The 25,625-nt window shown below is 38.2% G+C and overlaps 1 protein-coding gene across 2 annotated transcripts in view; it reads right to left on the bottom strand.

Moving 5' to 3' along the window:
- Positions 1–23,353, bottom strand: part of OLA1 (Obg like ATPase 1) — a 103,575-nt gene extending 80,222 nt beyond the window's left edge. Inside the window, exons 1-4 of one of the 2 annotated variants that reach the window (XM_074145005.1) lie at positions 23,279–23,353; positions 22,948–23,048; positions 20,909–21,052; positions 10,901–11,028 (exon numbers count right to left, since the gene is read on the bottom strand). In XM_074145005.1, the coding sequence (XP_074001106.1) occupies positions 10,901–11,028; positions 20,909–21,052; positions 22,948–23,048 (373 nt within the window). In that variant the 5' untranslated portion in view covers positions 23,279–23,353. The remainder of the gene's footprint in view (positions 1–10,900; positions 11,029–20,908; positions 21,053–22,947; positions 23,049–23,278) is intronic. The other variant, XM_074145006.1, reaches the window with a different exon arrangement.
- Positions 23,354–25,625: the final 2,272 nt, after the last annotated feature.

The raw sequence follows: 25,625 nt of genomic DNA on the forward strand, positions 1-25,625 counted from the left end.
AACTAAGACAGGAGCCCTGTTTAGTTTGTCTAGGATAAGTAACTTTGAGCCAGAGTAAGAAACCCAGAGCCTGCTTCCTCCTGGTCTTCATTTGCAGTATTTACTTCACTGTTCAGAACACAGCAGTATCACATATGTACATCATGGAAATACCAATACAAGAAATCTAGACCATTAGGGAGAACTTAATTCATACATTTTGAGGGCCGGAAGACCTAGCAGAGCATAAAGTGTATTCAAAATAACTTGCAAGCATAAAACTTACTATAAATGTAAATACAATAAACATATGTCCAATGATGTGCGCACGTTTAAGGAATATGAACTGAACACAAGCCCATGACAGAGCAAAGCTCTTTTTAATAAAATAAGTTAGCACAAAAGAGCACTCAGTGCTCACCACTGCTCTTCTTCACAAGCGCTTCAAATATATTTTATCCCTTCTTCAACTGTCATTCCAGATTTTTTTACTTAAAATTCTGAGACTTTAGTTCCTATTTAAAGAGAGCAAGAGAAAAATCTTCAAAGTAACTTGGTCTTTTGCCTCAAGACACTAAAAGTTATACTACTTGTACTTCTAGCAGGAGCCAAAGCACCGGTTCCCCTCACCTGTAGACAACCCCTCCCACAGATGATGCACCATAATAATTTTTGTGAATGCTCCATGTCTGTTTTAACATGAAGTCACCTAATTTCACATCAGCCTCAGCAATAATTGAATCAGCTCATTTGATAGTGACACACTTGCAGACCCGCTTGCCATACTCAACTCTGGAGCAATGCGGGACAGTGATGCCTGCGAGCACCAACAGTTAATTCCTACTGCCGTTTCCAAACCCAACACAGGTCTATACCCTCAGCTGTGTTAGGGAACATGGCCATCTATGTATAAATTAGGAAACAGAGAAGTGCTTCTAAAAGCCTACTTCAAAGTTTTCATTAAAACTCTGCATTAAAAATACAACAACAACAAAATCTACCTCCCTGTCTCTCTTGAGGAATGCGCTTTTGAGAAAGCAAGTTTCTGAAAGGGAAACTGCAATACTCTCAGTCTACAGACCACTTGCCTTTCTGATGCAATCACTGCAGCTAATTAAAGTGATGCTGGCAAACAGTTATCTACTTATCTTTTTTTGTTCCCAAATTCTTGCAATGAGTTGTTGATTTTACCTTTTATGAGGTGGCCTTCCTCCAACCGAAGGAAAATACACTTTCACATTTCATATCACAATGAAAAAAAAACATGCAGTATTTTTCCCCTTGAGCTTTAAAGGAAGTCCATGACACAGCAAAGAAGAAATTACTTATAAAATATTAAGCTGTCACTGTCTTAAAGCCAGGATACCCTACACCGTCAGTAAAGAAACCCACTCAAACAAGTAAGTATGTTTCAAAAATAGTCACCCGAACACCCTCTGACACTATCACATATTGATAATTTCTTTAAAGTATTACAGAGAAAAACTTAAGTCTCATCTATATTGCCAAAATAGCAATTATACACTGCCATATGACATACAGAACTGTAATAAAAGTAGTTGTAGGTAAAATAATAGCAATGACTCAGTAAAGATAACCTGCCTGGTCTTTATTCTCAGGCGAGGTGGAGTTTACTGGTCAAGTACTTTATGACTCACAGTACAGTTTATTAGAAATTTTCTATGTATTCTTTAGAATTGAGAGATTGCCCTTGTAGCTCAGTAGGTAGCTCTCCTGTTTCTGGCCTACGAGGTCATAGCTTTAAGTCCCTGCTGAGGAAACTTAACAAGTTTCATCTATAAATAGAATGGCATTAGATGCTGCTACTCTAGCAAGGGTGGTGGCCTTTAGACGAGAAATTTTTATGTTTTCATCTCTTCTGAGAAGAAAAAGAAATTCGACATAGAGAGGCACAGGATATTAGGCTAAAGATGAATGACAAAATGGGCTCAAAAATCCATTGTAACTTCAATTAGCATGAGATTTAAAATTCTAGCATTATCAAACCACAATAAAGGCTAGAGAAGAATGGAAGGGCAATAACTTTCCTTCTCAATGAGAGTAAGTAATTAACTAAAATTACAGACTATTTGAGACAGAAAAGAAACCTCCTAGGTCCTGTACAATCAAAATTCAACTTGTGATATCAAGAGGCAACCTCAATGTAAAACAAACTTTGAAGATTTTTATTAGTAACAAAACATTTGAACATTCACAGCTCTCTTCTTACTCTTTCTGAAGAAGTACATCCTTGAGAGACATTTATTTAATTATCAGGGATTAAACTGATACAGCTCTGCAACATATAAATTTTCGCTCCTTGTACCCATATATTTAGAGAGGCTTATTCTGCTTTCAAAATAAATTTGTCACAAGTAATTGATAAGAATAAAGCCTATTTAAACCCTTATCTGAGTTTATTTGTGCTTTAAAGTGTAGTTACCTGGCCTTAGAGAAAAATGGATTAAAGCTCAGGTATCACTTTCACTCAGCCTAGGGATGCAATTTATTGTTCAATAAAGACAAAGGCTAACGCACTAGAGTGCTGACAATTTTCCAGCACCTCTTCCGCAATCTGCACCCACATACCCAGGAAAACAAATTCACTCCTCTATGGGAGACAAAGCTACAGACAACATACTGCAAACAGTTTTGAGGTACAAACGCGTAAGTTTTGTTCCTATATGCACACCAAAAGGAAGGAAACACCAGCAATAAAACAGGCGATGAGGGTGATTTTACAATCAAGTAAAGCCACAAGCCTAGTGACTTCCTAGATCTTGGTCACTAATACTACACTCAAGTAAGCAGAATGACAGGTCTTGCAAAATTCTTCCGTAACAGTTTAGCTTAGGAGGTTATTGTCCTTCCTGTATTAATCTTATTTGCCTAAGTTAAAAATCTCATTAGTTAAAAGTTTTCCACATCTGGCCAAATTAAGCTAGCTGATCCTCCACTGACACTGATCTATTGAACAGGATGTGGGTGTACAAAATATCTCCCTCTTGCAGGTTTACGTATAGTAGTAGCACTAGTTGAAGCTGGACATCAGAAGATTCACAAGAATTCCAGCCTGGTCCTTTAATTCCACTAGCAATATTTTGGTCAATAATGTACGACTATCCAAAACACACATGCGGTTCTACAAAGTAGAAGATATCAACTGACAACTGCTTTGCAGCATCAGCCTTCATCCTAGGGCCTCTTCCCATATCATTGTATTGAAGAGTAGACACAAGAGAGAGCTAACAGCCATTGTACCACACAATGGGATGCCTGGTCTTGCCCCTCATCTACTTCCAATTTCACTTACGTCCACTGTCTCCACTTCTGGATGCTGCACAAACGCTTACTCCAATCCTACATGGTTGTTTCTCAAGGGGCTTCTCTGAGCAGATATCTGTATGAATCTTTCTTCTCTCTACCAATGCTTTTTCTGAGCAAAAAAACTTCTGTGCTTCCATCCTCGGATCCAGAGGGAAAAATCCAACAGCACTAATCAGCTCCGAGAAGCTCTCCAAGACGGCTTAAAGCTAGTATATGACACTAATGATGACTGCATGTGTTTCCCTGCAACAAATCTTTTGTTAAGGCAGTACTTCTTGAAAATCAGTCTTCCATGACTTACTGCCTCTTCATGGCCTTTTTCTATTGGGCTTTTTGTGGCTGTTGTTTTTTTGTCTCAAACTGACTTCTGTGCCCAAAAGAAATAAATATGTAAATGTGCTTCCTTTTGGCTGCTTCATGTTATTTAAAACGGGAAGAAAGACCTGTAGGCATGTAGAATTCCACTATACAACACTGTTGTTTGCTTCAGAACTTTATCTGTTTTCAGAAGGCACTTCCCCCAGTCTTGTTCATTACCACACAGAATGTGGTACAGTATGAAGAGGGTTGCAAAGGCCTGATTAGATTCAGCTACTGGTTGTTACATGTGAACTCTGTTTTCTCCTTGCAGGTATAAAACCGCTGTAAAGAAAAGAGAAGTCTGGTACTCTGCTGCTTCTGCTTGCATCATCTAAACAAGCAAAAGGTCTGAAGTAAAATAATGCTAAGCAGCCTCCGAAAAATCCCCCTGTCCTGCAACAAGAGCATTTTTTTAATATGAGGAAAAACGCACGATAAGCAAATTTGTATGCATCTCTGGGAATATCTTTATTAGCCTCCCATCCCTTTCAAGGTGGTGGGCTAAGTATCTGAATGCTGAGAGGTAAAATTCAAAGACAGATAACACATGGCCTAAGACAAATTACCCTGAGTTGCGATTTCAGAATATCGCACCACAAAAAAAAGCAACATAAAATGCAAAAATAGTCTTGCTAATAAAAATTAGTTCAATTTTGGTGATCACTTTGCTAAAGTGGGTAGAGGATTTTCATTTTCACAACTTTGGGCAAGGCTTTGTATAGGAGATTGTTTTGATCACAGAATCAAAACACTTTACAATACTTTAAAAAAAAAAAAAAAAACCACCAAAAAAACCAAGCATTACATTAAAAGTTAATACAATAAAATGTTTCATATGGCCAAGACTGCCACTTTAATTTGAAAACTTCCACAATTTTTGGTTTTAATATGGAGAAGTCACTGAAAGCTAATTGAAAGTTTAGCTGAACTGTGAGCTACTCCAAATATTTTATTAAACATTAGTTTAATTACTCTAACAACAAATAAGACGGAAGAGAAAAATCTCTATAAGAACTATTATCTACTGAATAGCATGCAGAAATACATCTTGATTGCATAACACTAACAAATTTAATACATGCAAACTACTTTTAAACTTAGGTAGCTTAGCAGTGAAATGTTTGTATTTGTAAATAAGGAACCTTAATTTTTTTCTTTTTTAACAGGCAGCAATTACTTTGAGTAATACAAAACAAAACCAAAGCATCTTCAAAAAATTGAACCAAAATATGTTGAAGACAAAGTTTCGTAGGACAGCTACGTTTACATCATTTCAAGGTGAATTTTGACACATTACAAAGATGAAAAAACAGCTTCAGATATTAAAAGTGACAGAGCCAAGCTACAGCTGCATAAACAAAGCCATTATGATTCCCAATACACAGGGATGAAGGGATGAGACACAACCCATACTTTGTTCACTGAAATGCTAGTGCAGTGGAGTGTGGCTAAGTGATATCATCGTATGCCGCCTCCCTGTAGCACTCAGCTTCCAGGAGCAGCAATCAGCAGATATAATTTCTTCTTAGACAACACGGGTCAAAAAAAAAAAATGCATTGTGCCTCAATTATATAAAAGCCACAGAATGATTAACATCTCTACACAGAAAATGCACACAATTTTTTTTAAAAAGTCAAAAAAATGAAGTCAGAACAGAGGATGCATCTTATTCGGTTAAATAACTTTGTTATCATCACTTTGATTTTTACAGGCAAATCAAAACACTGGCAGTATTACTGCGAGTTCACAATAACCGTCATGATGATAAAAAAATATAGCCAAGTCAACTTGATTTTAAACACTGAGCAAAAATCTGTATGAATATTGTCAGTTTTGGATAGTGTTTCTCTCAAACAAGAATAAGCTATACTCAGGTGATTCATATCTATCCAAGTTTTAAATGACAGCAAATCGGTTTAGAAGTTACCTAAAGCCCTGGCGGAGGCAGAACCACGGGATGTACTAAACATTCCCAGTTATAACAGACATAAAACTGGAGTAAAAAGCAATTAAAGCTTTTTAGGAACCAATTCTCATTGGTCACACCAGTCACTTCTATAAGACTGCAGGGGATGTTTACTTAGCTTCACGGTTCTTTCACTCTTGTCACAAAGAACAACATTTCACGGATTATCAGTTACCAAACTCCCCATCCTGCCCCTAAAAGGCAGCTACAGCTTCTCTGCTGTGAAGTCAGAGCAATTCCAGGTAACAGAGCAAAGCAGGAGCTCCCCACCCCTACCTGCCTGTGCTCCCCCAGCACTGTATCACCGCAGGCAGCTCACACGTTCCTCTGCAGGACTGGAAGACCAGGCGATGGTCTTCTCTTGTGAAAAGCCAATGTCTCCTGCCCTACTTCAAACATTGGGCATTGAACCCTAAGCTTTTTTATTTATTAAAAAAGAGCATTTGATAGTAAAGTACTTTTACAGACAAATTTCCTTCCAATTTCTGTAACTTTGAAGAGAAAGACTGGATTTCATTTTAAAAAAGTAAAAATAAGAGAAAAATGTGGAACGTATTTTCTAAAAAACTAGGCCTGCGGGATATCAGTGGCAAGAGAAACTAAAAAACATGAAGAGGTCTGGCTGTTTAACATCCAGTACTTTCAAAAATTTGACAGAGCTCTAGCAGGGACTAAATACTGACATCTACCATTTTCTTCACCGAAGCACTATTTAAGAGCAATTTGTAAATTTACACTTGTAACAAGGTTGCCATTTTTAGTCCACCATACAAAGAAAGTAATTTTCTACAAGTACTTGTGACTGATCTGCCGTAAAGTTGAAAGGTGATTAAAGCCATGCAACTTTGGAAGAAGCACTATTACAATCTTCAAACAGCCTGCCTTCTGCCACCACAAAAACATTGCTGCCTCAGTTAAAACCATAATACATCTGAAACATGGAAAACAGAACTGTCAGAAATGTTTCAAATCAAACAGTGAAACTCAGAAGATGAACAAAGCTGTAACTACTTTAAAGCATGTGTCAGGTTACTATGGTACTAATCCTGTAGATGTCACTATCCAGGGCAGAAAACAGTTTTAAAATTAAATTCCCCATTCACTCAGCCAATAAGCAAGTAAGTATACATGTTTGAGGTTTTCATAATTAGATTTGGCCAAAATTAAAATATACCCCTACCCCTGAGAAAGTGGGACAACCTCTGAAAAAAAATTTTTTTTTAAAAGTGCATTAAGATCAAATAGTTTATTTTAAGTATCAGGAATTCATTTTCAGTCTGTGCACTTTAACAGAAAAAAAAAAAATCTATAGGAAGTATCAAAACCCAAGAATGCATCGGTCTATTCTGTATAGGAAAACTTGTTTGCTGAGCTAAGAGAATCTACTTCATACTGTTACAATCATGCACAAAAATACAGTGGTGCTCAACACAAATTTACCTCTCCTTTTACTTGTCCTGTTACCCTACCACGTGCTGTTCACACATGTAGCTGTTTCTTTAGATATATTAACAGTACGTTAAACATAAAAACAATGTTTTCATTGATTTAATGAACACTGTTTCCAACAGGGAAAGTAACTGTGTATCAAGGATATGGAAATTTGAAGGCTGAAAATTCATAACCGTTTCAAGGTGCTTCAAGGTATTTTCCTTTTTTAAATGAAGGCATGTAGAAAATTAGCCAGACAGAAATAAATCTTGTTTCTCCTCAGCTTTATGCCATAAAAGAAACAGTCCAGCTAAATACCACACAGAACTTCCACAGTTCCAACAGAAATGTAATTATTATTACTTAGAGTGCTGTAGCTCACCTTTGTGCCCTGTGGTGGATAAACAGACAAGCAACAACCTTCTTCAAAAAACATCTCATAATACAAAGAGGTAATAACAGTGAATTCTTTTATGGCAGCTAAAAAAACCCCACCCAGAAACAAATCTTTTGTCGTGAAGAACACACAGTTCAACGCATTCTCAATGAATAAAGAAAACAGGATCAAAACCTTTAGCCTAAGACTATAAAATACTTTCAGTGCTATTCCCAAAGTTTGGCTCATCGTATTCAACAAGAGCTCCCCATTCCTAGCTAGCTACTTCATTGCCTATCATTACCTTAACTTGAGCAAGTTAATTCTCAAACTGCTTTTTGCAAAAAATACTGAGCGAACCAAGCTAAGTCAAAGCCTAATAAGCCTTTCTTCAATACACTCAGCCCTGCAGACCTTGAAGTCTACAGCACAAACACCAGCATGACCTGCTTCCGAGTTTCTGCCTGGCATCCAGAAATAAGAAAAGACCAGTTCTCCAAAGGGCTCCACTTCACATGATAGAAATTAACACAGGGAGCAGTAGTGCACACTACAACAGCATAAAGACAGGGAGCAACGGTTTCAGTGCTCAAAGGTGAAAATTTGTTCCAGATCAGCTCAAAACCTGAGTGAAAACAAACGCTAAATTTTCCATGCTTTGAAAAAGCATGGTCCCCAGATCACTTCCTAGTGCATTTCTTCTTAAGAACTTTTTATCAGTCTCATCTTCTCTTCATCTTCAGCAACACCTCCTTTCCAGCTTGCTGCCATACAAAGCCTCACCTTCCAGCCCACTACCTATTCCCCTTTAAAAGGGACCCAGACAGGTTGCACCTATTAAGTCAGCTTCTACGCGACCGCAGAGACTCAGTGTCTACCCGCCAGGCTGAAAATTGATGGCCAGTCTCAGAGCTTTAGGATTCCTATAGACACACAGTCCATTAAGAATATGAACCAAACCCTGGTAAAGGGCAACCAAGAAGCTTCATCCTCTTGGGATCTGGAAAGTCTAAAGATTTACAGAAGCAGTTTAGGTAGTTTCTATAATCTGATAAAAACCCTACAAACTCCAGGTATGCAATAGACTCATAAAAAGGAATTTTTAGATTGGAAATAATTTTGACAGGTGGGTGGCTGTAAAAACATTACAGTATATTAAAAAAGGTTTATACATTTTTACAACGTAAGTTGGCATAGTATGATGAAAACTTCAGCAAGTTACAGGATTTAACTAGAGTTTGTGCTGTGTAACCAATAGAAATTTTTTTTTTTTTTTTTAAATTTTCCTAGAGGGCTACTAGCTTTTAGTGCCAAATCTTCATTTTTATTGTACTGTGGGGAAAGGAAAGTAGAACTAGTATGTACTTTGCAGGGGAAAAAAAGAAGTAGTTTTACATCTCTCGACCACAAAATTTTGCATTAGCTTTTTATTATTATTATCTCTAAGTAATATTTTAAAAGATCTTTGTGCTTATTGGGCAATCACCACACAGAATTTCTACTTCAGTTTATCACTAGCTTGTGTTCTAGCTAAAACATCTAGCAAGAGCAGCATAAGAGGCAGGGTTATTTTAAAAAGAAAAAGTAAAAAGTGCCATTTAAAAAGTGATTCCCAAAGAAGAAAAACAGCAACAATCGTTCCACAACCATTACATTTCAGAAACCTTGAAAGAAACAGAAATATAACAAGTAAATGCATGTCTAGATTGGAACAAATAGATGTTAATACAAAGTAAGTATCCAAATGGTTTAAAAATTCACAACAATAATCTCATACCACTCTCAGTCCCCAAAGAGAAATACAAGTGGTGTTAACCCTTACAATGGCTACCTGAAACAAATGCTTAGGATTATTCAATATATAGATTAAAAAGCATCTTCTTCACTGGCTATTATATCAACCTGTTCCTTAACAAGCTTTTATGATAGAAGTATCAAAACAGAGCAAGTATAAAGAGTTTATCACTTGTTCTCAATTGACACCAGGCAAAACAGTAATTACAATCCCAGGGTAGCAATGGATTTGGGGAAACTGATCCTCCCTTTTTTCTAGGGATACTTCTTGAGTAGTTAATATTTTAAATATACCAACGTATTAGTACAGCCTTCACATATCGAACTAGTTCTTAAAATGACACACAAGTTCAAAAAGACTTAACTTCACTCTACCCAGTAAGGATCTGGCCTTGCCTTTTCAAAATCTCTTTGTTTTAAATACTATTAAATGCTTAGGTACAATCAATAGCCCATAGTTTTCTATTCTACTGAGAGTATGTGTCAAACTACTGTAACAGAATATAGTAGTACTAGATATAAAATACAAATAAGGCCAAGTACTCAAAGGAGAAGTAAAGTAACACACACACACAGTTATAGATGGCTTAAGGTACTAGAAGACCTTAAGAAAGCCCACATTCCCAAAAGCATTTCCTGTTTTTCAATAGTATAAGCTTAAGAACATAATACCTTTCCCCACAAAGTTTGTCTCACATGACTAAAAACACAGCACCAGCACTCTGCACCAAATCAGTATCTAGGTATTCTTGATGCATAATAAATTTCCTCTGACTGAGGAAGCATACTTACCTATTCAGCAAGCAGGCAGACTGTAGAGGTACATCAGTTCACTGCTCTGTATAAATATCTTTCAAAAAACATGCTCATAGGAACAATGGTTCTAAGCATCTAAATCAGTAGTGTGAGATAGTAATATTCCATGACTTTGGGTTTTGTTTTAGAAACACCCTGCTCGCAAAAATATTTTGCTCCAATCACCAAATAAAAAGTATTTCTATTTTTTGTCTGTTATTTTGTTCTATTGTTTCATCACTCACTGTATAATAATGGCCAACCAAAAGACAGCAAAAAAAGGTGTCCACTTTCCTAAAATCTGCACAAACATTAAGCTCAATCTTTTGATTCTTATCAGAAGCATTTTTCAATACTCAAAGTGTACTGAAAAACCAACAAACGCTTTCAACAAGCTTTTAAGTGCCAAGTTTTTAAGTGCTGTTCATATGACTCTGAAGGCCAGTTCTGTATTGTGGTAACAGGTGATGAAAGACAGAATCAAAGCCCTTGGTCTAGCTGAGACATGTTCAGAATTCACAGAGATGGGAGGTGGGGCAGGGGTGTTCAATACTCAATATTAACTCACACAGAAATCAGGAAAAGGAAAAAAGTGAGGCTTGCCCTGTGAGGAACAAAATCCCAGAGTCTGCTACTAACTCCGTATTTTCATTTTCTACTTCCATTTCAGCCTTTTATTATCACATTCCATTCCTCCCATTATATAGCTGAGGATGGTGAATTTCTTGGTTGGAAAATCCCCGAACCTGATGACTTTGAATTGAATGGTAAAGTTAAAGTTGTAATGGGTATTTGTTCCACAGTTCTTTAATTAGAGTATGACAATGCTGTCCTTAAGCTACAGAGAGAACATATAAATAAGTTTACATACGCATCAGATGAAAGATCCCATCACAGGCATTAATATGAGACAAGAAGGAATTTCCTAAGCCTTGGCCAGTGTGGGCTCCTTTCACAAGGCCAGCGATATCCACCACATTCAGAAAGGCTGGAATTTTGCTGAAATATAAAAGTTTAAAGTTTCATTATTGAAGCATACCAGCCAAAACTTTTGCCACAGAAATAAATTCAGAACATGAAAATTCAACATTTTTTTTTCTAGAACAAGTTATACATGACAGTAGCTTTCTTCCTTATTTAATGTGCAATGTATAAAAGACAAGATGCCCCCTCCCACGTAAAACATCAACCGTTCTTTGATTTTTCTGTCATTATTCATGTAGAAATTAGTTTACTAAATTTTAAGTGTGGAACCATATTGACAATTATACAAATAATCAACTAAGCCTGGAAGAGCGAGGCATGAAGTCAGTCATCTGTACCGAACAGTTTTCATAGTACCAAAGGACTAAGACACATAAACGGCTATTACACTCCTCTATTGCACACTTCTAAGGTTACCATTTTGTTCAGTAAGTTAAGCAACCTTCTCAGAAAACAAGGGCAGTTCTTTAATACAGTGGTGATTAAAACTAGCAATGATCAGGGTTATGCAAACAATTTGAAAGAAAGCAGAAAATAAGTTAACATGAAGCTGGCATTATAATGTAAACAGCTATGATGTCTTCTACCAGAGTTAACAGCAATGTTAGCAGATGTGTCTACATGACTTACATAGCAACAACAGAATAGTCATGAAGTTAAATTAGCTCACAAAAAAGGGAAAAAAAAAAAAAAAAGGCTTTTAAAGCTATGGGAAATGCATATGGCAATTTATAAACTGCAAGCCTTTTATACTCCGCAGATTCTCAAGTTGTTTTAAACTGAGCAAATACCTGAAAAGATTAATGCCAATTAAGTTATGTTCTAAACCAAATTACTTCTCAAAATCCAGCTGAGTGAGGAAAAAGCAACCCTAAAATTTTGTAATAAGGTGTTGACTAAAAGTACCTTCATATGGTCTATGCAAATGACACCATCAAAAATAGTGGCAGAGACAGAACCACGGTGAAATGCTGCAAATTCCTCACTTGCAAAAGACCAGAAACCACGTACTATACCCATCAAGATCTCCAACTCGATTGCTTCAAAATAAATAATTGGAACACTACTTAATTTCCATCAAACACTTTAAATTTAGATTATCACCATTATGTATCATTAGTAGTATGCTAAGATTAATACAACAGTTCACTATTTTACTGACAGTGTAATGGAAAACACCCAAATCCGCAGCTTTAATATTAAACAACGATGAGAAGGGTGTGACTTACTCCGTGAAGTATACATGAGCATACAGTGCCAATTTGTAAAGCAGGGAAAAGCCTTCTTTAATGGTGAGAAGCCTTCAACATGAGAGCCATATCTAAAGATATAAATTCTACCTTAAGATTTATTTTCCAAAGGCCTACCATGGCAGTGCTGCTCACAGATGGAAGGAACCACATAGATGTGAATGAGTGTTAGGGATGACCCAGCCAGTGACCTCCTAGCCAACCCTATAGAGAAACCTTCTCCAGACAGTGTTACACTTCTGAAGTCTTTATTGCCCACAGCCTAAACTGAGCTTTATATTTATTGGTGCAGCAGCTTGCTGAAATATATATTAGTTTTTCAAGCAAATCTGTAACAGCAGAAAACTCCACTAGCATCAGAAAAGCACCCTTCTCCTCCTACCCTGATGCCTGTTATGGTAGCTATGGCCCAGACAGAAAAAGCTGTAGGTGTAGAAATCTACGGATCATTGTGTCTGCTCAGAGCAATACGTTTATGTAGAACAAAACAAGTTTCCAACTTTTTTTCTAGTGCTATCCTACTTCCATTTGACTGCAAATAACACAAGACATAGTTTAATATTAGCAGATGCACTGCCTCACTTGAAATGAACTCCTTAATTTAGGAAGAGATGATTCATTAGAGCATCCTAGCACGCAACATCCATATTTTGGAAAGTGAGGTGACCTTAAAGCAGAAGGTCTTATCCTGGGTTTGTTTTCAATCTTCCTCTAACACTTCCAAGGAAAAATGATTTCTTTCAAATAAACTAATTTCACACTACAAGATCTGAACAAAACCCTTTTCTTTACCAAGGTGAAGTTCAATGTATCACTAAACCTGTCCGGTGTAACAAATTAGGAACTTAATGCATGTTTCATGTCATTAATACCTTTGTGATGAGCTTAGAAACAAGCATGAATAGAACACAATACCCAGAAGGGTGAATTTAAAAAAATATTAAGAAAAAAACCCCAAACATTTACAACATAGCATGAATTACTTAGATTCAGGTACGCAATATGTTGACATTTAGCTTTAAACTTCACTAGGCCAATGAAAAGAAGGGGAAACAGATGTGTACTGCAAGTTAACACTGTTGAATGCAGTAGAAAACATGAGTATATTTTGAAGTAAGCAAACTTTGAAAATGTTACATTTTTGTCCCACTTTCTTCAAAACTACCTTTTCTTCAAAAACTACCTTTTTTTTTTTTTTAACTACCAGTCCACAAACTCAAATGGGAACAGCAAATCCTTAAGTTTAACATACTACCAAGAGTAATGTACATTCTGAAGACAGAAACCAGTAAGGCTATTAATGCATTAATCCAATAAATCCTTTTGCCTGACAGAACCGCAGAGCTAATACATACCTCAGAAGAAACAGCTGCAACTTCCCAGTCAGAATTGCTGTAATTCCTTGCTTTTTGACACATAACTAAGCAGCAAGGTAGAAAAATGCCACTCTTTTAAAGCACTTCTCCATTGTCATTCTAAACAGTGTTTTAAGAAAGACAAAAGTGGTGGTGTTCTCCTCCTATGCTCCCCTCTCATCATTCTGGTAGGATTAACTTCCTGGCCACCCATCAGAAGAATTCACACTTTCACTACAAAGATGCTACATTAGAGCAAGACAGATACCTTCAAATGCAGATGAACCACTCTATGACCAGAATCAACCTCATTTGCTAGACAATGGAAGGAAAACCCAAGCACATTTATTTCACAACTGACATATAGAGAAAGAGACCTTTGAAGAGGAGTATCCGGGTTTCCAGGATGTTTTCTCACCTTCACCTTGGGTACCACAAAGCTAACATTCCAAGCAAAATAAGACCATCTCCATTCTTGACAGACCCTTTCCTAAACCTAGATTGATATTTCATCCTAGAAAGATGAATACAAAGAAAAGCTGAAGAAGGCACAAACTAGTCACACTTGCCTATGCTCTGAAGGACAAAGAGTAAATATTATGAAACTAAACAGAACACATCAAAAAGAATAGGTGAGCAGTACTATATATCTCGTGTGTGTTTTAATTCTTTCAAATGTAGAAGACTTAATTGGATTGTTCTTTTTTTCTTCTCCTCCTCTAAACAGATTAATTTCCATTTCTTAAGATTCGTTAGTCAGCATTAGCATAATGTCACTGAGCCTCAAATGATCATCAGGAACAGGTGGCATCAACTGATCATTTGTACAAATCAGTGTGACACCAATCTACCATAAAGTATGTCACAAGACTTTATAATATGAAACAATTACCAAATCCAGAAGTATCTCTATATTTTAAGCAAAGGTATAATCCTTGAGCAAGGATTTTTTACCTTGCTTAGAAAACAGCAACAGTGGGTTTGTGTTAGCGTACTACCTTCACTGTACAAACTACTGTGCAACAAAGAGCCCAAGACTCACTGGGCCAAACAAAGTACAGTTTGGTAGTCCAGTGGCCAGGGTACTTATTCAGGAATAAGAGACTTACGCATCCATAGGGTTACACGTTTTGCCCGGGAGGACGCCTACTTTCAAACTTCTGTCCAAAACAGTTAAATAACAGGTAAGAGGAGTTTCTTTACCTGACCTGTACAGTACAATGCAACCAGTTAACCTTTTTTCTTTTAAAATGCACACACATATGGTATCTGCAGTTTGTTGTGCATATTTTTTTCCCCAAAACTTTAAGGGGAAGAGGCATATATTTACTTCTCAAGGTTCCACAAGTAATTGTTTAGTTGAGAAACCTCACAGGCAGCATACACCTGAAGCTTTGACTTCGACTGAACCACCATAACCAAAATGCTGTTTCTCTACCTGGGTTTTTATTCTTCTAGGTTTCCACAATATCTCTTCTCCAATGAAAACAATACCCCAATAATTTATCTGCAGCATTTACTACAGTTCACTGAAATCTCACATTCCCAAGGAGACCCTGGAACACCACATGACAGCTTCAACTAAGTTCAAAATGCAGCAATTCTCCAGTAAGCCTGGTTGATAAAACTCGTAACACACTCACTTCTTATTCATTTATTGAATAGTTTGAGAAGTTTCTCACAACTCAAACTCTGCCTGATCCTAGGTCCCACACACCAAAAAGGTCAGATTCTTCGGTATTAGGATAAAATGTCCAGCTCCCCTTTTCTCTTCAGTAAAGCCAAATGTGCTACTCATCCCCTGGTTCCAGCACAGGCTCTTCCGCCTTTAAAAACTGTCATTTGAAATGTTAGAAAAGGGAAACTCTTCTTCCTTCCCGAAAATCCCTACTTCCCTAACTTAAGTAGGAGTCATCTCTTAAGAGTTCATAAATGACCTGAAGTAAAAGTAACAACATAGAAGGAGAAAATGTATACTGTGAGAACTTCTTAAAAAGCCGCTCAGCTCTCAGTCTGTCCTCACCACTATTTTCAACTCATTTCCAAACAGAAAAGAATAGTTCACAGTCCCTCCCTCTTCCAGGAGACTGTACTCCCTATTACAGCTTCTGCGGTCAATTTTGCAAGCAGTTCTGATCAACATAAGCACAATACCTCACAGGGTAATTAAAGGAATATGCTTCTGAAGAACTAGGTACTGCAGATGAAGCCTGGTCATTTCTATGCAAGAAAAATTTCATTAACAGCATTTTTGTCCATGGTACTGACAAACAAGACTTGAACCTAATACCAAATGAACCAGAAGTGAAAAATCTGCTAATTAAATTTCACTTACACAAATTATAAGAAGATAAAAGGTTCAATGTGGATTAAGGCATATATTTGGTGTCCCGTGTATATCAAACGCCTGCATTCTTGAACTATTCAGTAAGTTATTACACCAACAAAATACAACTAATTAATTTTTGCCTTCTTGCACCACACAGAAAAGACGGCTCAAGTCACCACGACTTAAGGCCTTTCTTTCACTGCTGGGAAATTATTGATTTGCAATACTAGAACGAGCATCACAGCCAAGCTGATTTACACAGGCTCAGAACTAACCGTAGAGCAGGCAAACTCAGTAACACCAAAGGAAGAAGCACATTAACAACAGGATATACTTGCCAATTTTCATTTGTTTTCTGTAAAAAAAAAGGATTGCCTTACAGATGCTGGTATGCCAGAGTTACATCCAGCTAAGTTATTTACATTTCTCTCTGGAATTACAGGTGGTTTTCATTTACATACACACTCTTTTTAAACCTAGAGTAAGTCCCTCATGATGTCACTCATCAAGTCCCACTGCTCATCTGGTTTCTGAGCAGTACTTCCACCAACCGATTACACAATTTTTACTTCAAGACTTTATCAAGTATCTGAGTACGCTATCCTATAATGAGTTTAAGAGAACTTTTATTGAATACTACACAGAACTTTCATTACCTAGACAACAATGGAAATTACTCAGATTCAGTTCAGTAACTATCGCTTTAGCACTAAAGATCTGAATTTTAACAATCTACAATGCAACAGAACAAAACAAATCAATTTGCTGACAAAAAGGACAGCGATCCTGAAGTACACTGGATAGTGCTAGAGCTGAAGGGGGGTAGTTGCACTTTATATATTATCCTCTTGTGAGATTACCAGGATTGCTTTAAAATTTAAGTTTAAAAAGGACACCCAAGATAGATTATAAACAGTCTAAGTTAAATGGAAATGGTTGTGGTTGCAATAAGCATTGTGTTTCGTGAACATGTATGTGCAAGGCAACACTCCCACAGGTGCAAACAAACAAGGAATTAAATGAATACTGATAACTTGAGAAAGGATGAAACAAACTACTTACATTTTACTCATTCCTGCTTATAGTCTCATTTGATTTTAACCAGAGGAGGAAGCAGAAACATAGACTTTAAAATCACTTTTTTTAGTAATCAACCTGTGTGAAAACATTAATATCAGCCAATACAGTCCTTCAGTTTTAACTAGTTACAGTTAAAACATAGCTTAGGCTTACATTGCTTCTACCCAAGTACTTCTTTTGGTTAACCACATAGCCTAAACTAAAGGAGAAAGAACGAAAATAATTGCAGTGAGGAGATTATTCGGGGCACAAAAAAAAAAAAAAAAGATGAAATAGCAGTTTCCTCCAACCCCTCACTCAAAATCATTTTGAGGCTTGAATCAAATATCACAACTGAGACACATCTCCAGGTCAGGGACAGTACACCACAGCTGTGGTAGTATGCAGGATCCTATGGGCTAAGCTTGGTGGCTATATATAAATACTCAGAAGCTTTCAACATATTTGTGAATTATAAACATAAATCACTTGTCCAAATGCCATCAGTTTGACATACTTGCACTAAAAATATTTTTGGGCTTAAGGCAATAAAGCAGCATCTTAATGAAATTTAGAACAAAAAAAATGCATGAGAATAGCTTTATTTAAGCTTCTATTAAGTTACTAAAATGTCTTTAGATGTGCTACACACACAGAGTTCTTTTCTTGTGTCAGAAACCCATCACTTCTAAACACAAAATGTCTGGTTAAAACATTAACTGCAGTTAACAGATCAACTGTTTCTGGGTTCCAAGTCCCAATTTTCAAGGCAGGAGCTACCTGCTGAGATGAAGAACATCTCTTTTTCCATTTTAGAGTTTGCAGACCTCATCCTCTGCTCCCTGTTTAAGATTCATAGATGGGGAGGGTCGGGGAGCAGGGGGGAAATTACACTTTTCTCCTTTAGTTCCTGATGAAGCGAATCAGTCCAAAAAAAAAATTCTCTTTCCAATTACTAAACTGGAACTAACTCAATCGTTAAGTCAGTCAAACCTGGCCTGAAAGTACCCACGTTGGGGGAACAGGGGTAGGAGGACAACAAAAAGAAAAGCCAAGGTCTTTCCTTCTGGAAAAGCTACATGTTAGCACAACGTAACAAATATGAGTTTTCACTGAGTATTGTATAAAATTTAAAAACAAACAAATAAATAGTTTAAATACACAAGTTAGTAACAGAATATAAACTAAGACCTTAAAATAACAAGCATTCAGAATTATTTTTAATATATTAAGGACTCTTCTTTTTTAATATCTACAATTTCATTCACACCAGAAAGCGAGCAATAGGTAACATTAAAGCTCAAGGAAATCTGCTCATCTAATCCATTTGGCAGCAACATAGCAGTTTTTACTGGAAGTTCTCAGAGCCCACCTTCTGTGTACAGTCTGTATCACTGAACTTATTTATTGTAAACAGTCATATACATCATCCACTGCTGCAGAAAGAAAAAAAGCACAGGTTATAAGTTGTGGCTGCGTACCTTAATCTATTAAGTACAGATTTACCTTTACGTAATAGTCTCTAAATTGTTGCCTACATGATTTCATTTACAAACATTTACATTTCCAATTAAGTAACACCAGTCAGCTTTCAGCATGGGCTAGCAAGTAACCGCACAACAGTCCCATCCAAGCTGATGCTTTCTTCTTTTGGAGATAGGCACGGATCTTCAAGCAACAAATGGTACCTGAAGAGACTAACACTTCCTCTGATGTCAGAACGGCCGCAAACTCCTACTAGCAATATTCTCTGCAACAGAGTTTGTCTGCAACAATCTCAGCTCAGTGTGACAGACAGTGACTGCCAGCCCGGCCCAGTCCCACTCTTCCCTTCCCACGCTCACAGCGGGCATCAAGGCAAGATTACTTTGGTCTGTTATACATTTAGTTAAGACAAAGTCCCTTTCTTTTTTCCCACCTCCCAACAATGACTGCAGTTATGTGATGACTAAGTGCAACATATGGGAAATAAAAACCTGAATGCTTTTGATTTTAAAAGACAAAAAAATCTTGAGGCTAGACGAGTCTAATTTAAAGAGAACTCACTGTTTAGAAAACATTCTGCATGCATAGATTGATTACATCTACTAATCCAAACAAGTAGAAAATTAACACAGAACATATTACATAAAGATGAAGCAGAAAATCAAGACTACACAAGAGAAATTAAGGAATTTAAATTACAATTCAGTTGTATATTTTCATGACCATCGCCTTCTTTTCCAGAGCGAGTCTCAGACAGACAAGCACAAACAGCCCAAAAAGACTTACCTCAGTCTACTGTGCTACTCAATTATCACTAATTATCACTGTTCTGTTACTGTTAGAGTGAAATATTAAAATCATATAAGCAGCACATGTGAACTCAGGAGCTATAACTACCTACTAATCCCCACATCCATTGATTTTAAGTAACAAATACTCTCTTAAAAGACCATTCAAATGAAAGCTGATACACTATTTATATCCAATTCAGCATATTTACTGAATACAGATTCAGTAAATATTAATGAAAATAGTATATATAAGGGTGATTTTTTTTTTCCAGAGAGAGAGAGTTTGCGAGTCAGAACATGCATACGGGTATTTACAATCTTGTAATTCCTTGTAAGGATAGCTGGCCAAAGGCAGGATGAGGGGAGAGGTAATAATCTCTTTGCCATTTCAATGATTAATTTAGAGGTAGCCAGTCATAGCTAAGTGAGAAGAGATTACTCATGTGGCCAAAGCAGCAATAACACTATAATTTAGAACAAATATGTCAACAGAACTTAAAAGCCACACCATTATCTCTGCACAATCTACAGCCAGAAAGTTTTGTCTAAAATTCAGCAGTTTTCTTTTATGATCCATACAGTAGCAAGTCTGCTTGACACTCACTTGAGCAGGGAAAACAAGATAACGTGTTATAACAATCCACCTAAACAAACCGCTCCATATTAATGCATTTTTCAGTATTTAAAAAGAGCACAGGAATTACAGACAGAAGCAACCTATTTGTACCTGAAAATTAAGTTAACAAATGGATTTTGGACCAGTGACTAATCAATCTTTTTTAATTGTGGATGCAATCTGGCCCCAAAATTGAGGCCCAAGTGTTGAAAAAAGCACAGGCATGTATGCTAATTTGCCCTATGATTTATGTACACTTGCTTTATTCAAGATACCTCTGCAAGTAACTACAAACTGAAATTAACATGTGTCTTTTTAAGTTTCTGTTTTCTGAAAGCACTTTAAGTTTTGCTGTTCAAGCAAAAATCCAGTTCCCACACTGAGTATATAGAGCAGATTACAGAAACAGTCAATAGCAAAAAGCATTGATGTGACAAAATTAATACACTCCTCGAATAAGGAAACAATTAAAAGAGACACATCGTAGGAATATCCCTGAATATACCAAGTAACAAGTAGCAGAGCCTATAAAAAGGAGAGAGAGTCGGGGAAAAAAAGGCTGCCCATAAAGCTTACTGTCAAAAGACCGAGGACACAGGTATGTTAACAGATATTTGTTTGGCTACCTACAGCATATAGAATATTCTGAATGATACAAAATACAGGGCGGAAACTTTACAAATGAGCAACCTCATGACACATTAGGTATTGTCCACTACTGTTCATTTTCCAAATCTCTTCAGAAGATCCTCCAAATCACCTGGGAGCCACTACCTTCAAAGACAGGAACACCAAGCACCAAATGACCAGCAGCTCCTAGATTTCTCATTCTGACACATAAAGATCACATTGGGGGAAAAAAAGAAAAGGTATAATCCAGGTAGATATAAAACAGATGTCAGTAAAAACTTAGAGACGTTATAGTTGCATTAAACTTCTATGAAAACTTTGGGTTCACAAGTACTATTTCAGACGCTTCAGTGAAGAAAAATATTAAGAATTTGAGTTACCTTGGAGGTTTGTGATACTGGCATAGGAAGTCAAATCTGTCATCTGGCACAGGTACTCGACTCTCATTTGGATCAATAGTACAGAAAGGAAAATTTTCTGCTGCCGCTTGACTCTTTGTTAACACATTGAAAAATGTTGATTTCCTAGAAATGAAATACACGTTATCAAAGAAGTTCAAATTAGAAGCATTTAAAAGGGCTAGATAGAAACACAGCTTATTCCAACATAAATACTGAACTTTCCCTTTACTTCAACAACAGTGACCATTGCCCCAATTCTAGTACATGACACTTTCAAATACACAAAAGGAGTGTCCCACTGAAATCCAATGATGTTTACCTCTCTTCCCTGTCCTTGAAAATTCCCATAGGTGACTATATTGCACATTTCAGTTAGCAAAGAAACTAAGTCAAAAGCAAACCACAGCTGTACTGGGCACTACTCATTTTCCTCAAAGACAAAGTGAGAAACCAATAAGGATGCTTGAAGCTCATTCTGAGTGAACTAGTTTTGCCAAGACTCACCAGCTCTTTCCACAACTGTATTGTCTTCTATTTGTAATTGTTGTTTTAAACACAATTTCACTATCTAAGCAATAAAAGTCAACAATCAAAAGAGAAAAGAGGGGCACAAAAAGCAAACCACATCAGCTAATAAAGCACAAGTAACGAAGTAATCTTTTGTGCATATGAAGATACAGTTCTATATTACAAATATTTTTTGTCTTTACTAAATACCAATGGAAAAAACCTGCAAGTGGTATCAGGGAAAAAGAACACTTTCACCTAAACCAAGTAGCAGATTATTTCGTTAGTTTCGTTAGTTATTATTAGTTCGTTAACCAAAAGAGAGCAATTCTTGACTTATTGCTAAGAGAAAGCTCTTAATCCTCATGAATCTTCTACCATAAATATTCTGTGGGAGGTTTTTTTGTTTGCTTGTTTGGTTTTGTTTGTTTGTTTGGCTTTTGTAGCATTTTTTTAAGTTTCACATAACTTCTCAGCCACTGGGGAAAAAAAAAAAAAATATCTGGAAGCTGGCCTACAGAGAGCCAACGTGCTCAAAAGTGAATCACAGTTTTCTTTGAAAGTTACGTCATAACATAACTGCAAATACTATTTTTCTCCATCGACATGTTACACAATGTTACTGCTAGTTATTTCCTTTCTGATGTGCAACTTACCTACACCCTGAAAAATAAATGATAATGAAAAGAGAAGAAAGCAGTACTTATGGCTCCGAGACGTATTCAAAGACTTCTCCTCTAATTTTTTTAAAGATTGAGAATACTGAGAACTTTAGTAAATTTTAGTAAACATGACACACAAATTAAAACCAATAGTTTCACACAGATACTCTCCAGGTAATTCATCACCCTTTTTAAGTGCCTTCAGTATAGCTCCTCTGAGGAGCCATAACAACCAGAGATGAGAAGCATGACAGACAACAACGATTCATCCTCCATCATCTCTCCCAAACTTGAATTTACACAACTTTTTTTCATTACAAACTCTGAAGAAGTTTCAAGAAAGGAAGTCCTCTTCACTGAAAATGACATTTATGGTATCACTAACCCCTTCCTGTGCACATCACCCTCTCCAAAAAAAATAAAATATAAAAGGAATCTGTATGCACATGTATGCATGTATGCGTATTTGCACATTATATATACACAACACTGGAAGTAAGGAAACACAAAACACGTAGTATTTCATAAAAAAAAAAAAAAAAAAAAAAAAGACGTAGCAATTGCTGAGTCTTAATATTTCACTATTATCTTGTCCAGACTTGTACACACCAGCCTCACACTACCTGAGAGTTTTACATCGCTCCACCTACAATTAATTCAAGCTAAAGACGTAAATCTATCACTAAGCAAAAAGACTTAAGATTGGACGCCTCAGCTCGTATACGCATCTACAGGCACCTATCTTCACCCGGAAACAGCGTCAGGTCACTCGACGTGGAACAGAAGCAAACTCAGGGAGCGGGGGGAGCCCGGCCTGCCGGGCGGTCCCGCACTCCCCTGGCCACCTACCCGACGTTTGGCAGCCCGACGATCCCGATCTTCAGGGACGTCCCAAACCTTCCGATGATCGGGTGCGATTTAACCCCGTCTCCTCCCTTTTTCGGGGGCATCTGAAAAAACACAGAGCGGGGCACGCTGAAGGCCCCGCCACAACCCCCGGGCCCCCCTCCCCGGCAGAGCGCGGCGGCCTCCGCCTCCAACAGGCCGAGGAGAAACACCCTCCCCGCCCTGCCAGCCGGAGGCGGCTCCCAGGCTCCGGCAGTCCCTCAGTCCGGTTTCCCCCCTCGCTGCAGCCCAGCAGAGGGGCCTGAGGGGCGGGAGAGTGGCCGGGCAGACTCACCTCAGCTGGCGGCACGGCCCCCCCGGCCTGGGAGGAAGAGGCGCGAGCGAGCCCTCGCACGCGGACACGCCGGCGGAAGAGGCGGAGCCCAGGACGCTCATTGGCCGGCAGGGGCGCGAGGTGAAAGGTCGGCCCTGGGGAGGGCGGCCATGGCGAGAGGAGGCGCAGTCTCAGCGGCCGCCTCCCCTGGAGAAGTGAATCATAGATTGGTTTGGGTTGGAAGGGACATTGAAGATCTTCGAGTTCCGACCCCCCCGCCGTGGGCAGGGACACCTCCCACTAGACCAGGTTGCTCAAAGCCCCATCCAGCCTGGCCTTGAACACCTCCAGGGATGGGGCATCCACAGCTTCTCTGGGCAACCTGTTCCAGTGCCTCACCACCCTCACAGTAAAAATTCTTCCTAATATCTAATCTGAATCTCCCTTCTTCCAGTTTAAAACCGTTACTACTCCTCCTATCGCTACAGTCCCTGACAAAGAGTCCCTCCCCATCTCTCCTGTACCCCCCTTTAGGTACTGAAAGGCCGCTGTAAGCTCTCCCCGGAGCCTTCTCTTCTCCAGACAGAACAACCCCAACTCTCTCAGCTTGTCCTCACAGGAGAGGTGTTCTATCTTTCCAAACATCTTCGTGGCCCTCCTCCGAACCTGCTCCTTCAGGTCTATGTCTTCCCTGTGCTGAGGACTCCAGAGCTGAACACACTTATTCCAGTTGGGGTCTCACCAGAGCAGAGGGGCAGCATCACCTCCCTTGACCTGTTGGCCACACTGCTTTTGATGCAGCCCAGGATACAGTTGGCTGTCTGGGCTGCAAGCACACATTGCCAGCTCATGTCCATCTTTTCATCCTCCAGTACCCACAAAGTCCTTCTCAGCAGGGCTGCTCTCAATCCATTTTCCACCCAGCCTTCACTGTTACTGAGGGTTGCCCTGACCCAGATGCAGGACCCTAGACTTGGCGTCGTTGAACCTCATGATGTTCACATGGGCCCGCTTCTCAAGCTTGTCCAGGTCCCCCTGGACGGCATGCTGTCCCTCAGGTGTGTCAACTGCACCACTCAGCTTGGTGTCATCCACAAATTTGCTGAGGGTGCACTCAATCCCCCTATGTCATTGATGAAGATATCAAACAGTACTGGTCACTCAGGTGGTCTTGAATCTGATCTTCTCTTACAGTGGGGTTGACTTTGCTCTGCCTTATGTCCCTGCCTTATGGTCCATCCACTCAAGAGGTGTGGGGAGAGAGGTTGCCAGTGAAGACTGTGGCAAAAGAGCTGCTAAGTATCTCAGCCTTCTCCTCATCTGTTGTTACCAGTTTGCCAGTCTTGCTGAATGTTTGCATCTTTTCTGTACAGAAAACTGGGGTGTGAGGAAAAGTAGTTTAATTTCCCAGCCCCAGTGACTTGGAGCTGGAGGCAAGAACAGAACCCCAGGGACAGTTGCTGCAGATGAGCAAGAGTCCAATCTCCACCTCCAGAAGAGAAGCACTAAACCCTGCTGTGGTTCTTCTGCCCAGCAGAATCTGCCAAAATGGGCAGGAGGAAGTAAAAAGGGTCTGCAAGAGTTTACAATTGTGTGAAAAATTATCTCCACACAGGGGTTGCATTTAACCTGTAAATAGGAATTTAGCATAATGAGCGATCATTGTTATAATAACCCGCATTTTTGCTGCTTCAGCAATGGCTCTACAAAAGCAATTTTGCTGTTCCTAAGAAGAATAATGCAGGAATGCAAAGCCTGTTTATTCAGTCTTCAGATGCAAGGCGAGATTTGACCCTCGGGTCAGTTCTGGGAAGAAGTGACCGGTTTCAGAAGCCAGTATTTCTAGGAGGTATTAGGTAACACAGCATGTAAATTTATGGCTACACTGACAGTTCTCAGACTAAGGATTTTTTTCCATTTGCTGTTTCAAACAAACAAGTATATAATTTTAATCTGTAAACAGAATGAAGACAGTTAACCAGCTGTAAGAGTCATTAAGATTACCAGTTCCCCTGTGTAGCATTATTTTGATTATATAACTTGTACATTAAAAAAAAAAATTAAATTAATGAGTCAATAATGATTACATCTTGTCTACATTCTGTGTCTAGATCAATTTTTTATTCTGTCATAAATCTGTGGTAACATCTTCAGAAACTACCAAGAATGTAGTTGTGTGTGCAATTCCCTTCTGTGAGTCTTTTAAAATATTTTAACTGAAAAAAAGTTCCTTTTTCATCTAACTTCATCTAAGTTCTGTTAAAAGAATTTGCCAAAAATAAATAAATAAGTCTCCAGCAAGAAAACAACAATTCTCTCAATCTAAATTGGCCCTGTCAAAATATGTGATGCTATTATTTAGGATATC

This window comes from Numenius arquata, chromosome 3 (assembly GCF_964106895.1).
Source record: "Numenius arquata chromosome 3, bNumArq3.hap1.1, whole genome shotgun sequence".
Lineage (NCBI taxonomy): Eukaryota > Metazoa > Chordata > Aves > Charadriiformes > Scolopacidae > Numenius > Numenius arquata.